This window comes from Pyrgilauda ruficollis, unplaced genomic scaffold (genome assembly GCF_017590135.1).
Source record: "Pyrgilauda ruficollis isolate IOZ18807 unplaced genomic scaffold, ASM1759013v1 scaffold22, whole genome shotgun sequence".
NCBI classification, from domain to species: domain Eukaryota; kingdom Metazoa; phylum Chordata; class Aves; order Passeriformes; family Passeridae; genus Pyrgilauda; species Pyrgilauda ruficollis.
The window spans coordinates 7,831,686-7,857,200 of record NW_024521428.1 but is presented as its reverse complement, the minus strand read 5'-3'; the positions used below and the strand labels follow the sequence as shown (position 1 = coordinate 7,857,200).

At 41.4% G+C, this 25,515-nt stretch overlaps 2 protein-coding genes across 4 annotated transcripts; both read right to left on the bottom strand.

Moving 5' to 3' along the window:
• Positions 1-153: 153 nt before the first annotated feature.
• On the bottom strand, positions 154-8,018 carry ASMT (acetylserotonin O-methyltransferase). Its single transcript, XM_041468508.1, has 8 exons — positions 7,716-8,018; positions 6,212-6,386; positions 4,902-5,031; positions 4,151-4,219; positions 3,509-3,627; positions 2,598-2,738; positions 1,293-1,415; positions 154-667 (listed from the first exon to the last, which is right to left on the bottom strand). Exons 1-8 carry the CDS (start codon positions 7,827-7,829, stop codon positions 453-455), a joined length of 1,086 nt encoding a protein of 361 aa, XP_041324442.1. The 5' UTR covers positions 7,830-8,018; the 3' UTR covers positions 154-452.
• Positions 8,019-13,968: 5,950 nt separating this feature from the next.
• Positions 13,969-21,826, bottom strand: AKAP17A (A-kinase anchoring protein 17A). 3 transcript variants are annotated; one of them, XM_041468534.1, is made up of 5 exons: positions 21,374-21,505; positions 20,291-21,033; positions 18,118-18,266; positions 17,262-17,502; positions 13,969-15,873 (listed from the first exon to the last, which is right to left on the bottom strand). In XM_041468534.1, the coding sequence occupies exons 2-5, from the start codon at positions 20,963-20,965 to the stop codon at positions 14,977-14,979; spliced, it is 1,962 nt and encodes a 653-aa protein (XP_041324468.1). In that variant the 5' UTR covers positions 20,966-21,033; positions 21,374-21,505; the 3' UTR covers positions 13,969-14,976. The 3 variants fall into 3 exon arrangements, with proteins under 3 accessions (XP_041324468.1, XP_041324469.1, XP_041324467.1); XM_041468535.1 differs by having other exon boundaries at positions 21,477-21,501; XM_041468533.1 differs by having other exon boundaries at positions 20,291-21,826.
• Positions 21,827-25,515: the final 3,689 nt, after the last annotated feature.

The window sequence follows — 25,515 nt, the reverse complement described above, 5'->3', positions numbered from 1 at the left end:
GACCATAAGGAGACATAATTTGGTCTGATTTTATTATATCAATATTTCAGGAATAAAAATGCAGGCACAAAAGCTCAATACAGGGATTAGTTTTATTTTGCAGGAACTCAAGTACAAATTCAGCTTTGCTTTTGTCAGATACAGTGTGAAAAATCAGAAAGACAGATACAAGCTGAAGCAGACACATTACACATTTCTTCTGTGGATTGTTTCTTGTGGAACAGGTGCTGATTTCTTTCTTTTCCTCCCAGATCCAAAGTCAAGCCAAGCCAGGCTTCTACATTTGTAATACATGCATGTTGAAGATCTGTTATTAGTGAGTCTTTTGACAATGTATCAGCTTACAAAAAAGTTGGCAGCCTTAACTAAAAGCTAAGCTGATCATTGCCCACTAAGAAGAAAATAGCACATTTCTCAACCTTTTCTGTTTTGTTACATACATAAAACACGTACTACTGTTTCCTTCCTAACATAGCATCATAGAGTTTTCCAGTCCTCTTTACTTGAATCACTCCAAAGCCAGCTGCCTCCAGGAGCTTGCTGTACTCTGCTGCTGTTCGCTCTTTCCCTTCTGTCTGGACCAACATATTCATTGAATATAGCTGGGTTTCTACAGGCCCACTTTTATCTTCATTCAGAAGGGATTCAACCAGCAGTACTCCACCACCTGATGGAGAGAAAAGAAAGAAAACACACCCTGAGCAGTGAAAAGCTGAGCTATTTTTGAGCTTTTACTAGGACAGATCCGAAACTTACTTTCAGGAAGAAGCAGTCTCTACATTAAGTCACATTTTAGCATCATAGAAGACAATGAAAGAGCCAAAGCACCAGAGGATGTCTTTGCTGTGTTGGTATTGACATCCCAGAGCTGAAGGGGGTGCTATGGCTGGGACAGAAATTTCCCATTTTCCCCAGCTGAAATTTGCAGGAACTTACTGATTTTGCTTTGTAGGCAGTGCTTTTGAAACTCTGAGGCTTCATTGTGACGCTTAATGGGATTTTTTGCTGTCATGTATACACCCATATAAACAATACCCAAAATTCTCAATCCTTACACTTGAGTCCTTGAAAGAGGAACCCCTGCAGAAGAGACAAAAACTGGAAGCCAGACAAAGAGATCCTAGACCGGGTGCTGTTTGTCTTAGCTGCACGTGGCTGTCTTAGGGAAAGCAAATGACTAAGCCCAGGAACCCTGCACTGAAACTCTGTCATCCAAACTGAGCATCAAGACTGGTGTGCTTCTGCTTGCTGATAGGTAAGAGTCTCTCTGCTCTTCAAGAGGTCACACCTACCAGGTTTGCAAGCTTTGTAGACTTTTGCCAGCAGTTGTTTGCATTTGTCATCATCCCAATCATGCAGTATCTTGGATAAAATATAGAGTTCAGCTTCAGGTATTGCATCATTAAAGAAGTCTCCTGTAAAGCAAGAATACATGCATTATACAAATCCCCATAACACTGAGAGCTGAGTTACGCAAATATTTTCAGTTCTGTTTAATTCCAGACTTGCAATGTCCTTCAGACATATCAGACAGCAATGGAGGTACCAGGTGAAAGTCCTCTGTTGCACTGCATAGCGAATTTTGCTCTTGATCAGTCTCAAGAAGATCTGAAACATTTAAAGGCAATAACTCATCCTGAAATAGACTGATGCATAGGAAAGCATTTCAGTTTTGGTTTTCTCCAATGAAAGAAATTCAAATTCATACTGCACTAAGGACATAGGTTCACACAGTTCCTGTCATGAGAAAGAAGGAAAGAATCTTGCCTTCTCTAAGAAAGTTTTGAAAGATCTTTGGTAATCACGGAATTGCTTCATAAATCTGTAGATAAAAATACACATCTCTCACCTCCTAGCCCTAGCTTTGTTATTCCTTTTGTTTAGCACCTGCTGTACTGCATTCAGATTTTTTTCTCAGCATTTTACTTTGTCATTTCTTCTCCCATTTTGTTGCATCTTTGTACACTCCCTTCCCTCCTCAAGGCTCCTTTTCTCTCTCTCATCTTTGAGCAATTTTAAGCACTTCCAGCACTTTGAAGACTTTTGTAAACATTAAAAATGAGATCTCCCTATAGTAATTTTTCACATACATAGTACAAAGACTATGCAGGATCAGTGGTCTGGGCAAGAGGAATAGGAGCTAGCTCACCTACTTTCATGCTCTAAAATATCTTAGGACTTGAAGATCAATCAGTTTTGACTAGAGAAGGAAAAACCCTTGTTCAGAGCAGACCTGGCATCCCTCACATCTGCCAGGAGGTTTGCATAGGAGAAAAGGGGAGTGTTAGGAAAATTTAAAACAAAGCATAGCAGATTTCAAAATTGCACGATGCTGGGTTTTTTGCTAATGTACCCTTGCTCTTAAGAAATGAAATAGTTCTCTTCAGGAATTAATGTTGCTGAATAACTGAGTTGTGTCTCTGACAGCTGCTGGTGGACAGCTGGGACAGCTGCAGAGCTGGGCTGGGGAGGCTGCAGCCTGAGACACTGTCCCAATAAGGGGCAGCTGGGGACCTGAGCCTCTAGGATGACACCTCTGAGCTGAGCCAGGGCTCTGGAGCAACAGCTGGGACAACACCACTACTGCCCACACCTACCTTCATGGAAAGTGATCTGACGCTCCTCAGGGGAAACAAACTGTTCTTTGGCCACCTGCACAACTTTGGGCAGGTCATAAATTGTGACGGTAGAATTTGGATATAAAGAAACACACTCTTGGGCCAAAGCTCCTCCACCTCCTTTGGGGACAGTAAAAGAAGGTCAGTAGTGACACAAACCCAACCTGTTCAGTGACACCCCCATGAAAGTAAACACGCAACGGTGCATTCAGCCTCATGGAAGCTGGCAATGTACATTTGCACCTCTTGAAACACCCCTTCCTATGTGTTGCTGGGAGGGAAGAAGAGGGACAGGAGAAGTCACCATGTGTTCTGCAGGGAGATCTGAGGCCTGCAGCACCCAGACATGTAGGGTCAGCCCCTGCCATTACCAGTCTTACACTCCCTCCTAGCCAGACCAGCTGCAGGTGCTGGAAGGTGAAAAATGAAAAACAGTCACTAAACCACGCTCTGGGGAAGAAGTGAGGGAGGCCAGGAGGGAGCCCGCCTCGTCCTGTGAATCCTGGCAGCACTCAGCCGTGCTGGGACAGCAGGGTGCTGCAGGATAAGAGGCTGCAGGCACTACCTCAACAACAGTGACTGAAGGGGAAGAAGGAAAGAATCTAGCATTGGAAGAATGCATCAAGCAAGGCATGAAAAATGCTAAAGCTGCCACAATCACAAGGGGATGAGTAACTGCTTACACAAATCAGATGGTAGAGAAAAACATTCAGCTTCCTATCACTCTCACATTTCTGTTTTTAATCCAACCAAATCAGTAAAATTCTCCTTATATTGCTATGTCCTACTTTCCATTGTTTGTCCATCATTTAACATAGGAGTTGTTTTCCCCTGCAGAGCTTATAAAAGACAGTTCAGAGGCTTGTTAAAGAAGATCTTCTGACACTCACCTCCCAGGTCATAGATCTGCGTGAAAGGGGAAAGGTCAAATGCAGCAAGAACATCTCTGCCACATATACTCCATACTGAGTTCTGGCCAGCCATGAATTTTAACATTTCTTCATCTGATCTAGCAATGCAAACAGAGACAGCACAGAGAGAGGGTTCCTTACCACATCCTCAGAGATTCCTATAATATAACTGCTGCTACAGATTTTAGCTTAAAAAAAAAATCTCTGGTTTTATTGACACAGAATATGTCCTCTTTGCATATAAACATACCTTGAATATTACTGTATCAGGAGTGTACAGCTATGAAATCATGCATTTAAATAGGGAATTAAGACTAGTGAAATCTAATAGTGTATTATGCTGTTCATTCTCAGAATTTCCAAGGGACTTTTTTTCCCTTCAACTACCATTGCCTCTGTCAGAGATCTGTGACATTTTTCAGATTAGGAAAATATATACTTCTATTCAAAATATCAGACAGTGTCCCAGTAATTGATATTGTTGGGGAATAAAAATATTGCATGATGCTGATGACAGCAATTCTCACATCATCATATTTAATTGTCCTCAGCCATAATTAAACACATTAGTTTTATCCACAACAAGAAGAAAAAAATTTCTATAAATATTCTAATGATTACCTGTACATTGCTCCAAAAGGGTCTTTAGATGAAACACCAAAAGCTCTTTCATATTGGTTTCTTCCTTCTCTAAAATAGCAATTGAAAAAGCCTATGAGAGTGCTGATATATTTCTCAACCTCTCACAAGAATGACTGGTTCTTTTCAAGGTCAGGGTGGGATGGCACTTTGAGCAATCTGATCTACTGAGTGGCATCCATGTTAGGAAGGTTGGAACTAGATGATCTTCAGAGTCTCTTCCAGCCCAAACCATTCTAGGAGTCTGTGATTTATGGGAGCACACCTGAGGTAACGTTACAAGACTGATGCAATCATCACCATCACCTACACCATATCTGGTCATCAGTTGCATGGACAGGTGAGACTCCAGAGCATATTAAACTGCCCCTATAAACCTTAGCAACAGAAGGATCTTTAGCCACCACTACTCATTATTTACTTTGTTGATGCCACGTCCAGTAATATCCACTGTAATGATAAATTGCTTTACTGAAGGTGACACATAAAGAAATATGATTTCTAGATCTTCTCTACAATGACAGGGAAAAGGAAAATAAGAACATACACAAATAGAAAACAAGGAGGGAAAAAAAGCATACATATTGGCCATATTAACAGCTGAATTATCTGTTGCTTTTAATTTCTGAGAACCCACCAGCACCTTTATTGAGCTCTTCTCCAGAAACACACCACTGAGAGCAGTGACACAGATGCTGCAAAGCACCAGACAGCACATAGCATTCCTCCTTACCTCACAGCATCAGCCAGGTACTGCCAGCACAAGTAGACTGTGTTGGAATAATACATCATAATATGATACTGAGACTTTGGACTTGATTTTGTAAGGTAGACATTGGAAATTTCTGTGTTTCTGTAGAGGGCTAAAGGGTAAAATAAATATATTTACTAACATATATATCACCTTGCCAAGTCTGTTGTACAGCTTGCTGTTTATCACCAGAAGATGTCTATACAGCCAAAGACACAGCCACATTACTTCTACAACCAAAGCCTTCCACTGCAATGAGCAGTGAGTGAGAGCTGCTGAAATCTGTGCTACCCCATTCAATCTAGGTAAACACCATCTCCCTAAAAGTACCTCCAGCCCCAAATATTTCTTTCAAGGAGAGAAAAACAATGCCTTTTAAAAAGTGTTATCATTTACATATAGGCTTCTGCTCTCAGAGGAAGCTTTTGGTGTACTCTATTTAAGTGAGAATTCTTTGTAGACAAATCTTTTTTCTGATCAACAAGGTCAGCGGGGGGGGGGGGGGGAAGTCCCCAAAACAGCAGGCCAGCCACACCTACCCTCCCTCAGTTCACTAGGACTGGATCTTCTGCAAACAGAATGTCTAAAGGACTCCCAGAAATCTCCCACTCCCTCCAATGCATCTGCAGTGGCATCACTCACCCACAGGACTTGCATACCAAAGGAATATAAAAGAAGATCCTGCTTTCTCCAAACTCCTCGAGCAAGAACTATAATCCCTAAAGCAGAGCATGCCAACACAAGGCAGAACAGGGGACACAACTTGTGAGACTCTAGGTGGTCCTGACCAGCTGTCTGATGGCTAGAGATCCTTTCTGTCCAAGTGGATTCCATAATTCTGACATAAGGAAAAACTTTTATCACCTCTCAGTTCTGATCACAACCTAAGAAAATAGTTCACATAATGTTAAAACCCTAAGAAAAACAAGACCTGTTTTAAATCATGCTGTTACCATCCACCCCGGCATTTTGTTTTAAGTTTAAAATCCTGCCCATACCCCAAAGATTTCTTGAGACAAGCTCCACAGAGCTTGTGGAGCTATCCTAAATATCTTCTTCAAAGTCACATGAGGCTCTTGTACAAAGACATTTAGGGATATTGAGCCCTGCACCTGTGTTTCATTTTATACTTGTGATCATGCTGACATTTGCCTCCTCTTTCCTAAGAGTGATTCTCTCCTTCTTCCAGCTACATTAACTGACTTAGCATTTGGTATCAGCTTTTACCTCACTTTCAAAACCATCAGAGGTTTAAATCTTTCAATTTATTCCTATTCCTCTGCCTTTATTACCTCCTTCTTGTGTCATCTCTACTGCCAAGAGCTTCAATCCCACACAGGCATCCAGCAATCTTTTCATCCCCATGGTGCTGGCACCCACACCTGCAGCAATGGCATCTGAAGACAGAGGCTTTCCTGACTCCAGAAGAAGATCAAACACCCCCAGCTCACAGGCAGTGAACATAACCTGGGAGTAGGGAAAGATGGGAGTGAGGGATGAGGTGAAATCACAAAGCCTACTGCATTTCACAAGTTGTTTAAATAAGGAAAATATAAATTTAATAATATTTATTTCAGATAAACTTGTATTTCACATAAACAAGTCCAATTATTAAATTGTCATTTATCTGAGAACCAATATAACATACTATGAATGTAATGCACTCATTAGTCGTACTTTTTTTCCTTTTCCAGTGAAGCCAACCAGTGCTTTTTGGCTTCCAAAAGTCCACATTTAGAGACCAGATTTTGTGTGTAAATGTCCCTGCCTCTTCCTTAGTTTAGAAACACATTCTCACAATCTCCTAGAAAGAACAAAGGCAAGACTAGGTGGGGGTGCTTGTTGTCTGTTTATGTTTCTCTTCTTTAACTAAGGATCTAACACATGCTTCAGTGAACCCTGGAGACTCTCTTATGGCTTGCAATAGGGGGAATATCCCATTCTATGGACCTTGTTTTCAGGGACTGATGTGAAGGACTACAGTGATCTTCCAGAAGCAGGGAGGTTCCTCTCATCCAGAAGAACTGCTTCATTTAACTGAACAAAATTGCCCAGTCTTTCCATAGAGTTGTGCAACTTCTCCAGCAACATTGGTCAACCTTCAGACAGACATAGCTAATCATACAAGAACCAACCATCTTTCTTTAGGTATGCACAGTCAACCTTACAAGTATCAGCCTATTACTGTGGTCACATAAACACTCCTGAAACAGTAACAAAGACATCAGTTTAATTGACTGCCTATATCTACAGTCATTTGAGCTACAATGAGACCTGTACAATGAAGCTCCTTTTACGCTGAGTAAACAGGGCTTAACCAAAGTTGAAGCTGTTTCTCAAAAACTAGTAGTACTAACAGTGCTAAATTGGAAAGCATTGGGCACTTCTTTTTCAAACAAAGTGATTTTTCGTTACCTTTTTTCCTCTCTTTATTGTCAGCTCCGCCTTTCAGGAGCTTAAGGTGCAGCAGTTTTTGCACAACCCAAAGAGCATACCTTCTGTTACCATGTTGGCCAGAGGTACAGCAGGGGACAATAGGAAAGTTAAGTAGTAAATTAGGAAAAAATCATCCACTGCACTGGATATTATAATATTATGCCCACCTGCTTAAGCAAATAACATCAGCAAACAATAAGAAGAGTGGAATTACTAGTTTTGCCTTTGCACCTTAAAAATATGTCTGGGAAACCAGTTATTATAGCAGTGCTTTCACCTCTTCCAAAGACTTACATTTGGGACCTAAAGAGAAATCCCTGAATATTTCTTTCTGCATACTCTAAGAGTTATATTTCTTACCTTTGAGATTAAAAATCCATTGCTGTATTGCACAATGATTTGAGGATAGTCAGGGTCTTCTGGGGAACCCATCTTCCTTCTGGACTGAGACACAGATTTCCTGGCTCTCTTCATTTAAATAAGCTTCTTTTCACCAAACACAAAGCACACCAGCTGATCCACATAATCTTATTGCTTCTGAGAAACACACTGGTTACAAAACGTGTTAGCTGAATTATTTGGCTTTGATGGGTCTTTCTACCTGGTTCAACTGTTTCTTTGGATCTTCCATCATCAAGTATTAGGCTAAAGGAGCAGTGTGGATTAAAGCTTGTATTGTCAGTTCATCAGTCAGCAACATGCTGGTACCTCAGAAGCACTTGAAAGCTTGTAACAAGCAAAACAGGAATCAGTACAGAATTATACCAAGAACCTGAACTCAGTGCTGTGCACCAACATTCATAAACCAAAGCAAAATCTTACTTGGGACTTGAAACTTGCTGTGGGCACAGTCCAGGGGACCCTGGGCTGGCAGTGGGGTACACCTCATCCCTAAGTGCAGAAGCAGCAAGTCCAAAGAGAAGCTGTAAGAATCTGTTGCTGTTTTCTTACTGTGATTAGTTTGCTCTGATGACGATCACTCAGATGAAGCATTTGAGGAATTAAATCTACATTTTTTACTTTTCTGTATTTTGCAGATCCTCCCACTCACCCTGATACCAGCTTAGAAAGGAATACCTGCAGCACCTCAGCAGGGGTGTCCTACTTGTACTTTGCCATGTTTTGGCAGAGCAGGGTGGTGAGGGATGACAGTACATTTTTACATTTTCCAGCTGATTACTACATTTTTTCTCCCCTTCTCTGCAAAACAAATCATGGGCAGCAGAAAGGCCTTGGAAAGGAACAATGAAATTTTAACTTCACACAGGACATCCCCCATAGGTTTTCATCAGAAAATTAAACCCCTGGATTACTTCCCTGAAATCTCGCTGCCCTGCTGTTCATTTCTCTGTCTCTTGCCCATCTCACCCCAGGGTAGATGTGGCAACATTCAGGTGAGGAAAGAACCTTTCCATCAAGGAAAATACTCAGATTTGATATCACATATTTAGCGACCTCCTCAGGAAACAATGTTAAATTAAACCTTATTTAGGTAGTACACTGAAGTCAAAATGTTACAAACCAGCATTTTTTCAGCAGCAGCTTTCTCCATGCATCAGATTTCACTGTATAATCTTTCTCTGAATCTGTACTTTCTAACTAAATTGCACATAATCACACATCACCAGCCTAAGATAACTATTGTTAGCCAAAAAAAATTAGGAAGTTGCATGAAAATAAAAAAAAAAAAAAATTCTCTTCTAAAGGCCAATTCTACCTGCTTCTGAGAAACTGGTGCAATTTCATGCAAGCTTAAGGATTTCCCACCCCTGGGAACACAACAGCTATCAGCCCCAGGCCATAAATGCACTTCACTTAAGGCAAAGTTATATGATACATGAGTCTCCACTAATAAAATGACCACACAGTTGATTAAATACACTTGAAGTTCTTTTTCAATTATGACTAAATCTGTGTGTTGAGGATACCAGTTATAATCATCTAATGGGATTACCACTAGTAGTTAGATGTAGGGGAGGAGGCTTGCAGATAACCCACACCAGATTGAAAAAAGCCACATGCAGTAGCTGTTTCCAAGTAAATTGCTAGTGAGGCTTAGAGTTTAAGCTCCTTTTAAGCTAGAAATGCATTCATGAAGATGAAATTGCAATGGCTTGCTTTCTCTGAAAACCCTATCAAGATTTCTCTCATAGGACTTAGACCACATGCAGGCTAAAGCCCTTATTTTACCACCACAGTTCTATTTCAGTGATGCATTTTTCTTTGTCTAAATGACTCACTACAGTCAAATGCTACACAAAAAACAATTATGTAATTTTTGCATAACATTTGAAAGTAAGAAATTATCTATGAACAAAGGAGGTTTAGTAAAATGAATGTCTGCCAGTGAGAAATGGCAGATGACACTATCTTCTCACACAAAACCTCCCTTGTAAGCAAAAACTACAAATCCTCGGGATGTGACTACGATGAGTTTCAATAGTGCCAGTAGGGAAACAACTGTGCCTTGCTATCATGAGTCTCTCTAAGTATACCCAGCTTATAACACATGCCCTGGAAGGGTCCTAGGGTAATAGTTTGCGGCCTGTTTTCTAGCAATCCTAAAAAACCTACAAGATACTAAGTACCATACTTTTTCTTTGAAGTAGAATATCAAGTTTTAAATGCTCCTTTCCTTCTTTCTAGCTTCTAATCTCATATTTTACAATAGATGCATTTTCCTAGTAACATGACTATTATTTCCATCACTTTTGACACCCACCAATTTTATTTTTTTCCTGTTTTCATCACATATGCTAACAGCAAACATTTGGAGTGGACACAAAAACCTGTATATCCAGCCCATTTTCTAAGCAAACCCTCCCTTCTCTTTAGATTCACTTGCAGGAGAAACTCTGAGAACATCTTTTAAAGTGTATCTCAGGCAATCCAGAGTTGTTCTTCGTTTAACTTGTGGACTGCAAATAATCTCTCAACATATAATTCAACTAAATAATCATAGAGATTTCTATGAGAGGAAAGTCCCAGCAGATAAGAGTGATAGTCTTCCTGAGGACATCCAGCTACATCAGCTAAAAGTGATAAATGCAGAAACTTCAGAGAGAGAGAGAGAGAGAGAGACAGATGCAAACAGAAAACCAAGATGGATAGCAGCTGAGGCAGGCTCTGATTTCAGAATTTGCTTGTGTTCTGTCAAACATCACAAAGGAAAACCATGGATACACAACTGCCTTAAACAGGGATTTTAGAGGCTTGGCTTTGTTGGAGATGGCAGGAACGCCTTCCTGCCCAGGGGAGGTGGTGCATAAATTCTTCATTTTGCCTTGCTTGTGCATGCAGCTTTGGCTTTACCTTTATATTGTGTTTATCTCAATCCATGAGTTTTCTCACTTTTACCCTCACAATTCTCTATCCCATCCCACCAGGAGTGTGTGAACACCTGCATGGAGTTTAGTTGCCAGCTGCAATAAATCATAGCAGCAAGACGTGCAATGAACAGAAAAGATTTTTCCAGCCCTTCCTTTTTACAGGGAAGGTAGAAAGTAAAAGACACCACTAGGCAATTCCTCAGTGCGTTCATGAACATATGTCCAGGATCACATGCAGAACTGCAGGGAAAATCTAATCTGAAGGTGATCAATCCTTATTCAGACACTTGGCTGGCAGTGCCTGGGAGTGACACCCCTTCATATCATCCTACAAATAGTCCAATATCACAGACAGCACACCTGAACATCCAATGCAGAGCAGCTAGAACTCACCTGGCAAGTGCTATAGTCCACATGCAGCTAGATTAGTTATCAATTAGAGAGCAATTCTAATCAGACTTAGCTCTTCAAAAATTTCATAACATATGCTATGGCAAAGCATTAACCTGAGCTAACTTATGAATTCTCTTTTTTTGTCAGGCAGCAGGAGATTCAGGTGAAGCATGTGAGGGGGTACCAGATCAAATTGATTTTCTGTGCTGCCACTAAAGAAGAAAGGGTGGTGGTGTACATCACTTCAAACAAGCCTCAAGAGCCCAGTATTAGATTAATATAGGACACTTAATTAATTCTGCACATCCATTTCTGAAGCATCAACCCACTAATGAAGCATCATCAGCAACCAGATTGCTGCTTTATACAAACACTAGAGACAACTGCAAATTTACTGTGAAGCAGCCAAAGATACCTCCCGCAAATAATATGTTTATTAGACTTGGGAAAGGCCAATCAAAGAATGCAATGTAAGCTTACTGAAATGGGTGTTGTATTCAGAAGAACCAAGCCTCAGAAGCAGGATACCAGATCAAGACACAGGCGATGCATAATAAACACAAATTTGATGTGGCCAATTCTGTCCACACATTTATAAATTAAGATATTTGCCAAACTAGTTGGTTTAATTGCTGTCTTATATAGAATGTAACAACATCTCTAGCTCTGCTATCAAACATGAGCAGCCACAATAGTCTGTTATATGATCCTATACAAGAACTGCCCTAAAGCTGACATTGGTGCAAAATCCAGGAAGTCCTGATCACCAATCGACTCTCACTAGTTTGTCTTTATAGCCTTGTGGCACTGATAGAATCTTGCATTCACAATATTGGGAGTGACTGCAAAAATTCCTCTTTTCTCTGTCAGCTTTAAAGATGATGCTTCCAGGTAACATAACATATTTTTATACACATATCTAGTTATGCCTATGTCTTCATTTTAGGACACTGAATAGATTACTCTACAAAGGTAGAGACAATTAGAAACAGGATTTGGATATGGTTACAGCTTTGGTAATAATTTTTACTAATATAAATTACTGCTGGCAATTTGACTCATACATTATCAAAATTCATTTACCACAGTGGGCAGTAATCAGATGGAAAATATCACGCTGACGTTGAAGGGCTTTGGCCTTTCTGTTGTAGGAAAGCTGTCATTTGACTAAGCTGCTTCCCAAGCCACCTAGTGCAGGCTGAGGCCAGGAGATAAAAAGAAAATTGCAGGTCAAAAGGCTGGTATGTGCAGAGGCTCATCAGCCTTCAGACAGATACAAGAGGAGACATTCCTTAAGGATAAAACAGGACTGTGCAGTAACGCTGCCCATAGCAACAGGAACTTAGATTTCTTACCCCTTTGAGACTCCTGTTCTTCTTTGCTTCACAAGGGCTGCAGAAAAACCACTCCTAGTTGCCACTGCCAACAGCTGTGACAAGGCAGCAGCACATGCAGAGAGCACATGCACCAGTTCCTGCCCAGAAAATGGAGCTCAAGAGCATTGGCCCACCAACTTCCTACCCTCTTCAGCTCAGACCTTGCTGAAGGCAGTCTGTGATTTGCAGGGTTCACACCTCCAACAGGAAGAGGTCACAAGCTCCCTTGTATCACTAGATGATTAGTACGCATCCTCAAGAGCAAAGATCCTTGATCCTGTCCTTCTGGCAAGGACATAAAGGAGACATCGTGGTGTCAGTTGTGAAATCTCTCCTGGAGCCGAGTGCAACAACTGAGGTGCATTCTCACAACTGAGAAAACTCTCCTCCTGTCTCACCATGTGAGTTAAGAATGATCAATGACAGCAGAACACTGGAATAAACACTGGGCATTTCTTGGGACTCAGTACATGAAATAGGGCTCAGAGGTCTCTTTCCCCGCTGCCTAGACTTCCCAGCAGGCAAGAACACAGGGCTACAGCATGAAGTTGCCCAATCCATGGTTTAACAGGATTTACACCCTGTATTTATACCACACCAATCATGCTCACTGGGGAAATTTTTCCACTAGTGAAGGAAATAACCTGCCAGTTAAGAGTGAACCTGAGCTTTCCCCATCAACAAAGCCTGATTTTAAACTAAGCTTAAATTGACAAGTATGGCTGCCTGACACAAGGCAAGAAGCTGAATGTGTTCTTGACTTTGCAAGGGAAGAACTACAGATTTTGGAATGACACAGAAGAAACAATCCCCTCACTTGACCAGATGGCAACACTAAGTGGTGTGCCCCAGGACACAGCTGGAGCTCCTGGCTGACAGGCTGCACTGAAACCCACCTTCAATTTGCCAGCCATCACAACCCCCATGGTCCCTTTCTGCAGGGCTGCTCTCCAGTGTCTTGTTCCCCAGTCTGTGTGTACGTCCAGAGCTGCCCCATTCCAGGTGCAGAATCCAGCACTTGCCCTTCGAATGGCTGGTGACTGCCCAGCCCCCTGGTTTGTCTATGCCTCTCTGCCTTTGAGCGACACAGCAGCTCCTCACAATTTAGTGTTATCAATGTCTTACCTTTTCTGTCCACAGCTAGTAACTACAAAGATTTCAGCAGCATGGTCTAGTAAGAAACAAACTCACATGGATTGTGCAAATAAAGCAAACAAACTCAGTTAGCCAAGGATCCAGCTGAGCTGCAGCACTAATGTGCTTCTCAGACACTCCAGGAAAAGGATACACTTTGATTTCATGCATCAGTGTGAGGAAAATGGCATCTGAAGGCTGTAGTTAAAGAGTACACATCCTGCTGAATTAAGAGGTGACATATGTGTAACATAACAGGACCATCAAGAGAAGCTGAACTTCATTATTCAAATGTGTTGAGTGATGCTTTCAACGAACAGGTTCTTAAGACAACACTTCTGCAGATTTTAATATACTGACACATGAAAACAGCAACTTCAGTTCACTGGAAACAGTTTTCTTTTTAATTTTACCATAAAAATGCAAAATAAACTCTTTCACTGTAACATTATAGCTTTTAATATTCCTGAGCTGCATTTTAAAAGCAAAGTATTCTTAAATGGATTTAACAAGAGACACTGCAGCCTTACTTTTCAACAACACAAGTAAAAATAATTTAGCAAGAAGGCCCCTTTTTCAAGACAATGTTTAGCTCTTTATGTACCTGAAAAAATGTTTCAAGTAGCCCTATGCCACCTGAAATAATTACAAAGCCAAATATATCAACAAAATATCAGAACAACTTTCAACCATTTTACCACTGCTTGTTAGTTCCAACACCAGGTGTGCTTCTCTTACATGGAAAATATTATACAAAGGCATTACAAGCCAGAATAATTTGGGCCACAAAGCTTGGCATCATACAGACATATGAAGGAATCAAAGCAGTTTAAAAGGTATCCTGTGTAACTTTATAATCAGTTTTAAGAAAAAATATTAAAGTCTTGCTATCCATCTCAATCAATAAAAACTCTACTTTGTTAAACATGATTTCATTGAATGTACCAGGAAACAATTTAAACCAAATCTGTATGTAACAGCTTGTCACCTCTGAAGTTCCTATAACTGGCACCCATGTATTTCTTAAGCCAAATTAGGTGATAAAAACTAAATACACTAAAATTAAGGTTTAGAAAACGGAAACTGAAGAAAACAAGTTGGCTTTTAGCACTTTAGGAACTTCAGCACAAGCACAATTATACCTACATTGTGGTAGAAACCTAGAAAGAGACAACAAAGGAAGGAAGATCAAAAAAATGAGGCATCTCTTTTCTTGATTTCGAGGACCAGATGCAAGCTAAGAATTGGTCGAAACAATTGTGTTTTCTATAACAGTCACACCGATGAGGTCTGGTGTCCAATTCTGTGGCCCTTTTGTCCTACCAGAGCCTTTCAAAGGAGGCAAGGCCTCCACTACCCACTCTAAGTACTCCTTTGCCTACTCAGTGATCACCTCCGGTGTCTTCGTCTCCTGCTCACGCTTCTGCGACTCCGACTCCTTTCTCTTCTGTCCCGCCTCCGCTCCCGACTGCGCGTTCTCCTGTAGCGGGAACGCCTGGGGCTTGCGCTTCTTCGCCGAGGACTGCGGCTTCGGCGAGGGCTGTAACTTCTGCTGGAGTGTCTGTAATACCTCCTGTCCCTCCTATGCTTCTCATCCCGGTGACTCACATCTCTTCTGTGTCTGCTGCTCTCCCGTCTACCCTTACTCTCATCACTGTTTACACTGTTACATGAATGGCTCTTTCTTCTCCTTGGCTCTGTTCTACGTTTGTCCTGCTCACAGGGAAAGTCCTTCTTGCAAGTGTTCTGGTCATAACTAGGGAGGCTCTTCTGGTCCTGGTTATCGGCAGGAACACATGAAAGTACCCCCGAACCCCTTTTGTCAGAACACCTCTCAGAGTTTGTAGTATGAAGATTCTGTCCTTCTTTGACATGAACTTTGTCGTGAATGTTGCCATTTAAGTACTTGCATTGAGTGTTTACACTTTCAGGGGATGCTACTTCTATTTGAGAGCCAGGAGCCAGTTTGCCTGTAACAGCCTGTCCTGAGGTAGAAGTGATGCAGCTGGATGACACAGTGTGAGGAACAGCACTAGGGCTTTTCAGAACATCAGTCTGGGATGCTTCTGTTTCTTCTTTGTTTTGATTAACTGCATCCATTTTCTTGCTCAGAAGATTGTTCAGTAGTTTCTCCCTCAGTTCCTTTTCTTTTCTCTGCAACCCCAGTGCTCTCTCTTTTTCCTCTTCCACACGTTTAAGCTCAGCCTCCTGGAGCCTCCGTCTCTCCTCTAGCTGCTGAAGACAGATCTTTTCTTCATTCTGTTCTTGCTCCAAAAGCTTTACTGTCTGAAAGACAGTCAAAGGGAAGAGTAAACAAAAAATACCTGCTCCTGCTTCCAAGTTACAACATAACACAAAGGCAGTAAAGTGGCAAGAAAATAAAATCTAACCAACAGAACTTAACCATTCCAAAAGAAAATGGTGTTTCCTTTTCAAAGGGAAAAAAAAAACCAAAACAAATCAATAAACAAATCCCACTAATCCAAAACTGCTCTAAGTTGAAACATTATTTGCCCACAATTCTTGAGAGAAAATTTTGTCTTCATGGCTCCTCAATATAACAAAAGTAACATGTGAAATCTGCAGTATTGAAGTACATTTATCAGGGTGAAAACTTGAAGGTTTCAGTCAAATTTAAAATTTCAAAATTCAGTCAAATTGAAAATGTTTTTAATTTTATTGAAAAGAACTTCTTTTAGATGATTGCTATCTGTGGCTTGTAGATGACTTTACAGTAAGTCCACAAAAACAGCAAGTAACTAAATGGACAATTATTATGTAGAAACCGACTGTCGTTTTGTCAACCACTTTAAAAACTCACAATACTGGAAAAGGTTCAAACCTTTTTCTATTCTGACCTAGTCAAGTGGCTTAGTAGAGACCTCAGAATTCTCTAAATGAGAGAAACACTCTCTTGTTTCATCAATCTAATGCACAGCTATAAAGTTAAAAAGCCTGCAAAAGGCATTTCTCCCTTCTTCTAGTATGTAGCTGATCTGTACATAGTACTGTGAGTTCAAAAACACTCCTGAGGTGCACCGGCATCAAGAAAAAAACCGTGTGCTTTACCACAGAGCTTTTCGTTTCTACAGAAAATATTTCACATTCAGTACACCCTAATATGATTTTATCCAAGTCTTAAGCTTCAATGTTTCAGTGAAAAAAATAACAGTATTGTTAGAGAGAGAGGATCTAACATTTGAAACCTCTGCTGACAGTACTTTTCCTACAGAAGAAACATTCTGTGCATTTCAAACATTGACTAATGGAAGTTCAATCTCTGAAACTGCAAAGAACAGTGAACAGAATTGCTGCAAGGCAGATGGGAAACTGCATCTAAATCAGAATTAGAAAAGGAGTCTTGCATCTTATCCTCTGTGGTTAGCTCACTTCATCATGCCTGGACTTAAGAAAACCTGACAATTTACAGATAAAAAATGCTATTCAGGACTATAGATTCAAGTTCACTTTTCATTTACCTACAAGTGCATATCTTACCAAGAGAGAAATACTGTTTCATTGTGCTTTTCTGAAATTTTGGTCTAAGGAACAGCAGCTGCAGAGGTAGCAAACCTTGTGTTTAATGAACAGAGCTCCCCACCTCCTCTCAAGCCAGCAAAGAGCTTTTTTCTGTTGGGTTCTTCATTAGCTTCTGAAATAAATATTGAAATTACCTTTGCTCTGCTTAGCAGTTCTGCGATTAGTCTAATGGACTGAAGATTTCTCTGAGCTAACAGGAGCTTCCTTTCTTCCAGCTTTATCTTCTCTTGAAGTTTTCTCTGTTCTTCAGCTTGAAGCTTTTCAAGTTGCTTTTTGTTTCGTCGAACTTCACGATCTTTCTGTTTCTGTTCTCTCTTGCGCAACTTCTCTTCTCTTTTTCTCTCTCTCTCATATTCTTCAAGCTCTCTCTGCTTCCTAAAACGAGTAAATATTTTTGCCTTATCTAGGTAAAGTACAATTTCAAACTCCTACTATATGTACATTTTACACTTCAAGTAAATTTGTTTCTAAATAAATCATGCTGATGAAGAACAAATGTAGAAAACTGAACATTTAAACTTGTGACAGCAAACAATCATATTCTATTTATTTTTAACAAGCCGGAATTCAAAGAAAAAAAATTGCTACAGCAAATAATTGTTTTTTGAACTTTGACCAGAGGCAATAACAATGCATGAGGCAGCTGGGCAGAGAATTATCACAGCCAGAAGACTATCAAGCCAACAAATGTGTGCAGTGGTGGTGGGTTTTATTTCTGTGATTAGGACAAAATAGTAGCTTTTGTTAAAGGCCTCTGAAACGAGGTGTGTAATGGCAAGACTTTTAGGAAATTGAATATTTTGCAGGTTTAATACTTTGAACTGAACATAAGCATAAGTGGTAAACTAAACCACAGTCAGCTTTAAGTGCTTCATTTTAGCTACAGGCAACTTGTGTTTACTTATTTTCTATCTTTTGATGCTGACATGAAAGAGCAGTTTTGTTATGCCTGATTGTTAAAACTATAACTGAACAACAAGCGCTAAATACCTTTCTTCTTCTTTTTGTTTTTCCTCAGCTTCTTTCTCTTTACGTTTTTGTTCTTCTCTCTGCTTTTCAAGCTCTTGAAGCTTTTGCCTTTCAAGTTGACGCTTCTTAATTGATGCATCACTGAGGTGTTTTGTTGAGTCAAAAGAAACCTGTACATGACACAATTGAAAACAGGTTTAAGGAAACAGAAAAAAGATCAAAAATTACAACCTGACAGTTTTAACTTAGACCTTGGTGTAAGTACAATCAGATGTGTAAAACCTTCTTCAAAACAAAGGGAAGGTGCTTTCTCTGTATGCCCAGAGAAAGCACCACCTATTCTAATCAGGTAACTGGGTACTAAATGTGTGCACACATGTAGCAACATCAGATACCACTTCTGTGTCTCACAACCAAAAACAAACCCCCATGTGGCTGAGGCTCTGTCTGTCCCATGTTTTCAATGTGTCAGAATGGGCATGTACAGAACTCTTAATTAATGCAAGCTGTTAGGGACTGTACAGCACTATGTAGAAATAAGTTTAATAAAGGCCTTCCTTTCTGTCTAAAAGTGTGATCCTTAAATTCAGCAGAAGACATAGCTCTACAGCATTCAACACCTGGTTCAAGCCTCCCCACCAGTTCTAAAACCAAGATTCCCAAATTGAGGTACATTGGGCAGAAGATCCCAAGTCCTAGGAGCAGAAAGAAAAGAAAGACACACACATCTGAAAAATGAGACTTCAGAGGCACTCAGCTTCCAGGATATATGAACACACCCTGGTCACGTCCAGCTGCGTGCTGGAACAGGACACCACCAGACATGACAGCCCTGGTGTCCTAATCTCCAATTCTGAGTGCAGGCAGGCAGGGATCTATAACACATTTCCACAATGGACCCATGGCCATTGAACCATGGGGCAGAGAACAAGGAGCACAGCCTCTGCAGGTTAATCTACTCAGGCTTTAGACCAAATGATGTTTCATTAACATACTGAAAGGACAAATAGGCACAAACAGACAAGGTGTTGATGACCTTGTATGACAGAGAGCTGCTGTCCTGAAAAGGCAGCTGCCAGAAAGGCATGACTCTTCTTGCACAGCCATACTAAATTTGGGAACCCTGATCCCTGCATGTAAATGACAGGTTGAGTTTCACCAGGTCAAGGCACAGTTTCTATCCCACAACTGACAAGCTTTGATAGCAAGGTAAAAGATTGCAGTATTTTACTTACACTGACTAAACTACAATTTGAATAAATATCTTCATGTTCCCATATTGCACAAAGGAATACTCAAGGGTTTTTTTTCTGAAATACACTCCCTGGTTTGATGAATGACTACTGAGCATCCCAAAATACATCCACAAACATTTCACTCAACCCATATGTAAATGCACAGACCACTCCCAAAGAGAGGAAGTTTTCTTGAGGCTGTGCTTTCAGAAACACTCCATCTGAACAGACTGCCTTGCTCCCTCCTGTCACAGCTGTAATTTCTAAGACAATAAGGTTACAGAAAATTACTTCTGGAAAACTCTGTATGTAAATATTAAGAAATAAGCATAGGAAAATTACAGGAAGCTGTGCTACAAATGAAAATTATCATTTAAATTTCTGTGGGGCCTTCCTGTATACAAGGTACACTGACTATTAACTGTGTATTTCCCAGACCAGACAGACAACATGCTACAAAGCCTTTTAGTTCTGACCTTTGACTGGTAGACCCAGCTATCAATGCAGGGGTGAAATTCTCCCCCAAAATGTCTCTCATGTGAAAGAATAATGCACTTTACAGTCAATCTTTGGGTGAAATTTGTCTGAACTTGTTCAGAACTGGAATTTTAAGTGAAATCGCGATTTATAAATACATATTATTTTTAAAGAAATTTAGAAAATCATGTTCATAAACTTGATCCTTCCACCAGCAGTTCTCATTTCTAGAATTTTCTTATTAAGGAAAAAAGCAAAACCCCACTCACTTTAGTTATGTAGTCTAACAACGCATTTTTCTACCAACATTTTCCTTTGAAAATTGTACTATGTCTGTCCCATAAAGCTATATTAATGCTGTCAATGTCACTTGTTGCCATCACTGTGGTACACAGATAAAGGCTTCAAGCACTACGGAAATAACTTTTAGTTGTATTTAGACCTTCATGCGGGTTCCCTCACAAAAGGCTGCAGTCTCTCACCTTTATATTGCAAGCCACTGCTTTGCCATCATCGCCCTTGTACATCAGCTTCATCCCTCGCAGGGCATTCATGGCCTCGATGAACCCTGCATACTCCCGGTACTGAACATAGGCTTCAAAGTTTAAATGGCCTCCAAAGCTGAAAGTGTGAAAATTCCTGCCAGTCATTTCTTCTCTGTAAGGGTCCAGCATGGGTATGTCCACATTACGGATTTCTCCAAATTTCTGGAAAACTTTTATAAGGACTTCTTCACTTGGCTTTTCTGAGCCAGTCTCCTTTGCTGCAAACCACTTACAAGGCAAACCCTCCAAATGAATAGTGTCTGGCCTTTCCCCAGGCAAGGTTTCGTTCATATCTTTTGCATCACGGAAAAATGAGTCCCAGTCATGTCTGGTAGGAAAGTCAATCTTGTATTCCGCGGCACGCACTTTCAAAATGTCAGAGAAGCCGCTCAGCTTTATTGTTTTGCCATCAAGGCATGCCAGAAAAGATTTAACCAAACTTTTGTTCTCGACCTCTCCTTCAAACCTAATGAAATCCATTGTGCTTTTAGAAATCCGCAGAGTGGAAAACTGATGAGTTTGCACCATCCCCTTCAATCTTTCCATCACTTCCCAGTTCGAAATGGATTTTCCCGGTTGCTTCAGCTGAGGAAGTGCCACACTGATGGTCATTTTTGTAATGGGTTTAAGGTATAACCCACAGGGAGCACAGAGCTCTACAGCTTCTGATGTATCATGAACTATTGTTGCAGCAGCCATAACAAAGAAAAAGCATAGGATAAAAAAATAAAAGATGCAAGTTTAAGTTGCAGGCCAACAGTAGTCAAATAAAATAGCCCTTATCCATAAATAATTTAATTCTTTGGCGATTTAACCATTCCCAAGTTAAAATGATGTCTCTTAACACAAGAGTGAATTAGATAATTACAACCGAGTAGTACAAACATCTTAAATTACTTTACAACCTCTAGAGTCTATACGTAATTAAATCTCTGTAAGGCCTCTGAATAGAAAACTAGAAGCTGATGACAGTCTTAGGAATACATGAAGTTGGTATGTGATTGCTCAGAAAGCAGCTACCCTTTCTCAGGAGGGAAGGGACTGGCGGCGCGATGTCACACCGCTCCCCAATCTACTTAACAACCAGTGAACCCCAGCAGGCTGGCGCCGAGGCGGATCTCACGTTCTCCGGAAGGAAGACCTGGAAAGTGTCTGCAACGAGAGAAAAGCGCCCCTTTTATTTAAAAGCCCGAAGCCCCACCGCCCCTCCCTGCGGGCAGCGCGGAGCAGGCTCCGCAGGACAAGGCTGGGAAACACCGCGAATCACACCGGAGCCAGCGGCCACGGCCGGCAGCTGCCCCCGGCGGGCGGAGCCCGGGCGGCGGGGGGACACCCCGGGAAGACGACAGCGGGAAAAGCGCACCTCGCCGATGGTCCACTCGCAACCCCCGCCGCGGGCGCTGCGTCCCCCGGCAGGCAGAGCCCGGCCCCGCGTCCCTCGCTCCCGCCGCCCGGACGGGACCCCCCGCCCGCCTCACCCGCAGCCGCCGGGACACGCCACCCCGCGTGCGCCGCCGCCGCTTCCGCTTCCGCGTGACGCGAGGCCGCGGCCTGCGGGAGCGCCTCGTTGCGGCGGGACGGCGCCGCCTGGCGGCGGGGCGGGATGCGGGGCTCAGGGACACGGGGACTCCGCTCCCCGGGGAATCGCGGCCCGCGTTCCCGGCCTCCGCCGGCACCCTCCGTGTGCTGTGCTAAGAGCACACCCGGCTCTGGGGACAGCTGGGTTCGCTGCATGCCAGTGCTCCCCCTTGCACAGAATCGGTTCCGTGGGAAAAGCACCTCTGAGTCATGGAGTCCAACCTCTGCCTGAACATCACCGTGTCCATTGAACGTGGTGCTGAGCGCCGCCTCCAGCCTTTCCTTAAACACCTCCAGGGACGGTGACTGCGCCACCTCCCTGGGCAGCCCATCCCAATGTCTAATCCTTTATGTAAAGAAATTCCTCCTAATATCCAACCTAAACCTTCTCTGGCACAGCTTTAGGCCATTTCCTCTTGTCCTGTTGCTGGTTGCCTGGGAGCAGAGGCTGACCCCTGCCTGGCTACAGCCTCCTTTCAGGTGGTTCCAGAGGGTGATAAAGTCCCCCCTGAGCCTCCTTTTTTCCATGCTTAACTCCAGCTCCGTCAGCCACTCCTCACAGGACACACACTCCATGGGACATGCACTCCATAGGACCCGTGTTCCCTCTTGTCAGCCCAGGACATCAGGGCACAGCCAAGGCCACCTGACCTTGGAAGGCAGAGCAGGGCTGACTATGGTAACCTGCCCCTGCTCCACTATTTTAAAACAGGTTTCAGGTCCAGCCTTTGATAGAATTCCACCATTTGGGAAACTGGGACTGCAGAAACCTTCAGCAGCAGGCTGTGTGTAAATAATGGCTTTGAAGCACCACTGACCTCGGTGCAGAGGTCACCATCAATCCAGCAGCTGCAGCACGACCGCAGCTGTTGCACAGAGGTGCTACTTCACAGCGCAGATGCTGGGAACTGCTGGTCCCCCTCTGCTTCTGTTATGGTTAAGTAGCAGTATAAACGCAGAGTAAGGAACTACTGCTACCGACAACATTTGACACAGTGCGTGCTTTGTAGTGTGAGAGCCCCTGCATTGTGTGTCGCACCTTCTTCTACAGACCTGCCCTTGGGAGCACACGAAGCTAAGCCAGATATGTTCCAGGGAGTTTCAGCAGCAGTGCAGAGAGGCCCTGCATATGGCAGTGATTTTGAATCCTGTGCATAATGACAGCCCCACTGCTCAAGACTGTGCCACAAATCAATATTCTGTATTTTAAACTCAAACACTGGAACAATGCTCTGAAAAGTTACAAAATACCAGCATTGAGGTTACTCATGACAGGACATTAGCCACAATTTTAAAAGCTATCACAGACTATTTTTCTGATATACTCAAAAGAACTGTTACAAACATTATATTTAGATGGGCAAGAGGAAGTATTGATAATGTACACACCTTTTAAAAGATGTAATCAAACATCTGTACTGCAGTATAGAAAGGGTAAACTATCTCTGCTGAAATGCAGTTCTTTACACTGGGCAGATGTGTTAATTTAATTTTTATTTTTTCAGTGAGATACTTAAATCAGTAAATGAAATTTCTCCCTTTGGCTTTCAGAGTCTGAAGTGAAGGTCAGTAAAGGATATTACACCAACGAGGCAGAAGGATGAACCAGAAAAGTAAACATCTGTAAGGGACACTTTCTGAGTGCAACTGGGCATGTAAATCTGGTTTTTACTGTAAGACATTGATTTTCCCAACTCTGTCAAATACATTGTGCTGTTGACCTTACAAACTGTATATCATGTCTGAAAGCTTTTACCTTTTTTCTGACTTCAACAGAGACTCTTATGGAAGATGTCACTTCTGCTTATTCACTCTGTTCTGTACCTTCTGTAGTTAAAACACCAAATCCCACAGAAGTTCACTAGAGGGAGTGCTTGTTACTTACATATAAGAGATCTAGTCATAAACACAATTAAAATAGGCTATAAACAGCAGATACTAGGTTTTGTATTCATGCCAGAATACAGATCATTCTTCCTTTCTTGGAACAGGATGTAATCCTCCCTACTACACACGGTCCTATCTGGGTACTTCTTCTGCTCTTCCTGAAAGGCACCGTTTTCTTGACCCATTTGCTGAAATGCATGCAAGATGTTTACGTGGGTGTTTACATAAAATAAAACAACAACCCCAGTATAATTCCATTTCCTTTTCTTCCATCTTCCTTCCTCTCTGAAACACACCAAAGAAGAAGAAAACCTCTTTTTAGTTTAAAACTTAGCTGTATCTCTTGGAGAATGGTTTATCTAAATGTGTTCATCTAAATCTTTGCTACTACTCCAGAAATGCTCCTGGTACATATCTTTACAGAAACAGAGTATGTTGCACCCTGTGGTTCCTTTGGATATGATTTTTGTTTTCTGTTGTCTCTGATCAGGGGATATCTCTTTATTCTCTCCCACAGAGGGAAAACTGAATGATTCACTGTGCAGTTGAGCAGTTTATGAATGGAAATTGGAAGTGGAAGCAGGAACACAGAAGAATCTCTCAGATAAAAAGATTGCATAACTGTTGAACAGACATTACAATGTTGGTTTTAGGCTCTAAATAGCCTCTCCCCACAAAGCAAAATTGATCCCTGAAGTGGGTAGAAATGGAAGAATGAACCTGAAATATATTGGTTTATTTCCCATGGTAAGAAAGAGCTCCACAAATAATTCCATTTCCTTTCATTAGCTCTGCTCTTTCTTGTTTGGATTGTTCTGTGTGTCAAAATTTGTGGGTGTGACAGATAATCTGCCTTGGAAACAACACTTAACATTAGAAGTAATACATATGCTGATGTAGGGCAACTTCAATTAACTAGAATTAATGATCACTTCCTGGGCCTGGTTCTCTACAAGTCCAACTATTGCATTCTGCTTAAAGCAATAGAATGTGACAATATAAATATCCAGTTTCACTCTCTCTAACACAGCCTTATGGCAGAGAATCAGCCTGAAGCACTGTGTAGGATGCAAAGCAGATAATTTTCTACTAATTGGTGTCTATGCCTGTGCCCACTGCCATCTATCTCACACTAAACAGAAATGGCAACATTTCTGCTTTTTGCTTTCACTGACACAGAATTGGTATCTGTTGTGGTATTGGTTTATATTTATTGGAACTGTCTGGTCAAACTATAGTGTGCTGAAGCCTTTAAAACATAAAAATCAGATTTAATTGCCAAGACACATTGTGCTATACTTGTTAGCACAATGTGTTTTTAAAAAATTTTAGTGCTGTGCTGTCAGATGCATTGCTGGTTATTTCAGTTTTTATACATGCATCCATGAAATGTCTTCCCATAATGACAGATTTCAAGAACTATCACTTAAAAATAAATAAAAATGTAAAAGACTTAGAATTTTTTCCTACTATTTTCCAATGTCTCTTTAGGGGAAAATATTTTAATTGGATTAAAATTAATTAAAATGCAAATGAAGCATTTCCTCCATAGTATTGCATGTTACAGATTGATACCAATCATGAAAGCATCTTGTGCTTTTATGTACACGTTTTAAATCCAAAAATTTTCTTAGTAACTTATGGAGTGAAAGGCAAGAACTGTTGACCTTTCTGAAGAAAAAAGAGCATCAGGTTAA

Excerpts from the sequence above, each read along its gene's own strand:
- ASMT (XM_041468508.1), bottom strand. The coding sequence starts at position 7,829 with ATGAAGAGAGCCAGGAAATCTGTGTCTCAGTCCAGAAGGAAGATGGGT. Across the intron at positions 5,032-6,211 it reads AGAGATGACACAAGAAGGAG|CCCTCTACAGAAACACAGAA; the intron begins GTAATAAAGGCA and ends TTTACCCTTTAG. Across the intron at positions 4,220-4,901 it reads TACCTGGCTGATGCTGTGAG|AGAAGGAAGAAACCAATATG; the intron begins GTAAGGAGGAAT and ends TTGCTATTTTAG.
- AKAP17A (XM_041468533.1), bottom strand. The coding sequence starts at position 21,052 with ATGGCTGCTGCAACAATAGTTCATGATACATCAGAAGCTGTAGAGCTC. Across the intron at positions 18,267-20,290 it reads CAGTGGCTTGCAATATAAAG|GTTTCTTTTGACTCAACAAA; the intron begins GTGAGAGACTGC and ends TGTCATGTACAG. Across the intron at positions 17,503-18,117 it reads AAACAAAAAGAAGAAGAAAG|GAAGCAGAGAGAGCTTGAAG; the intron begins GTATTTAGCGCT and ends TACTCGTTTTAG.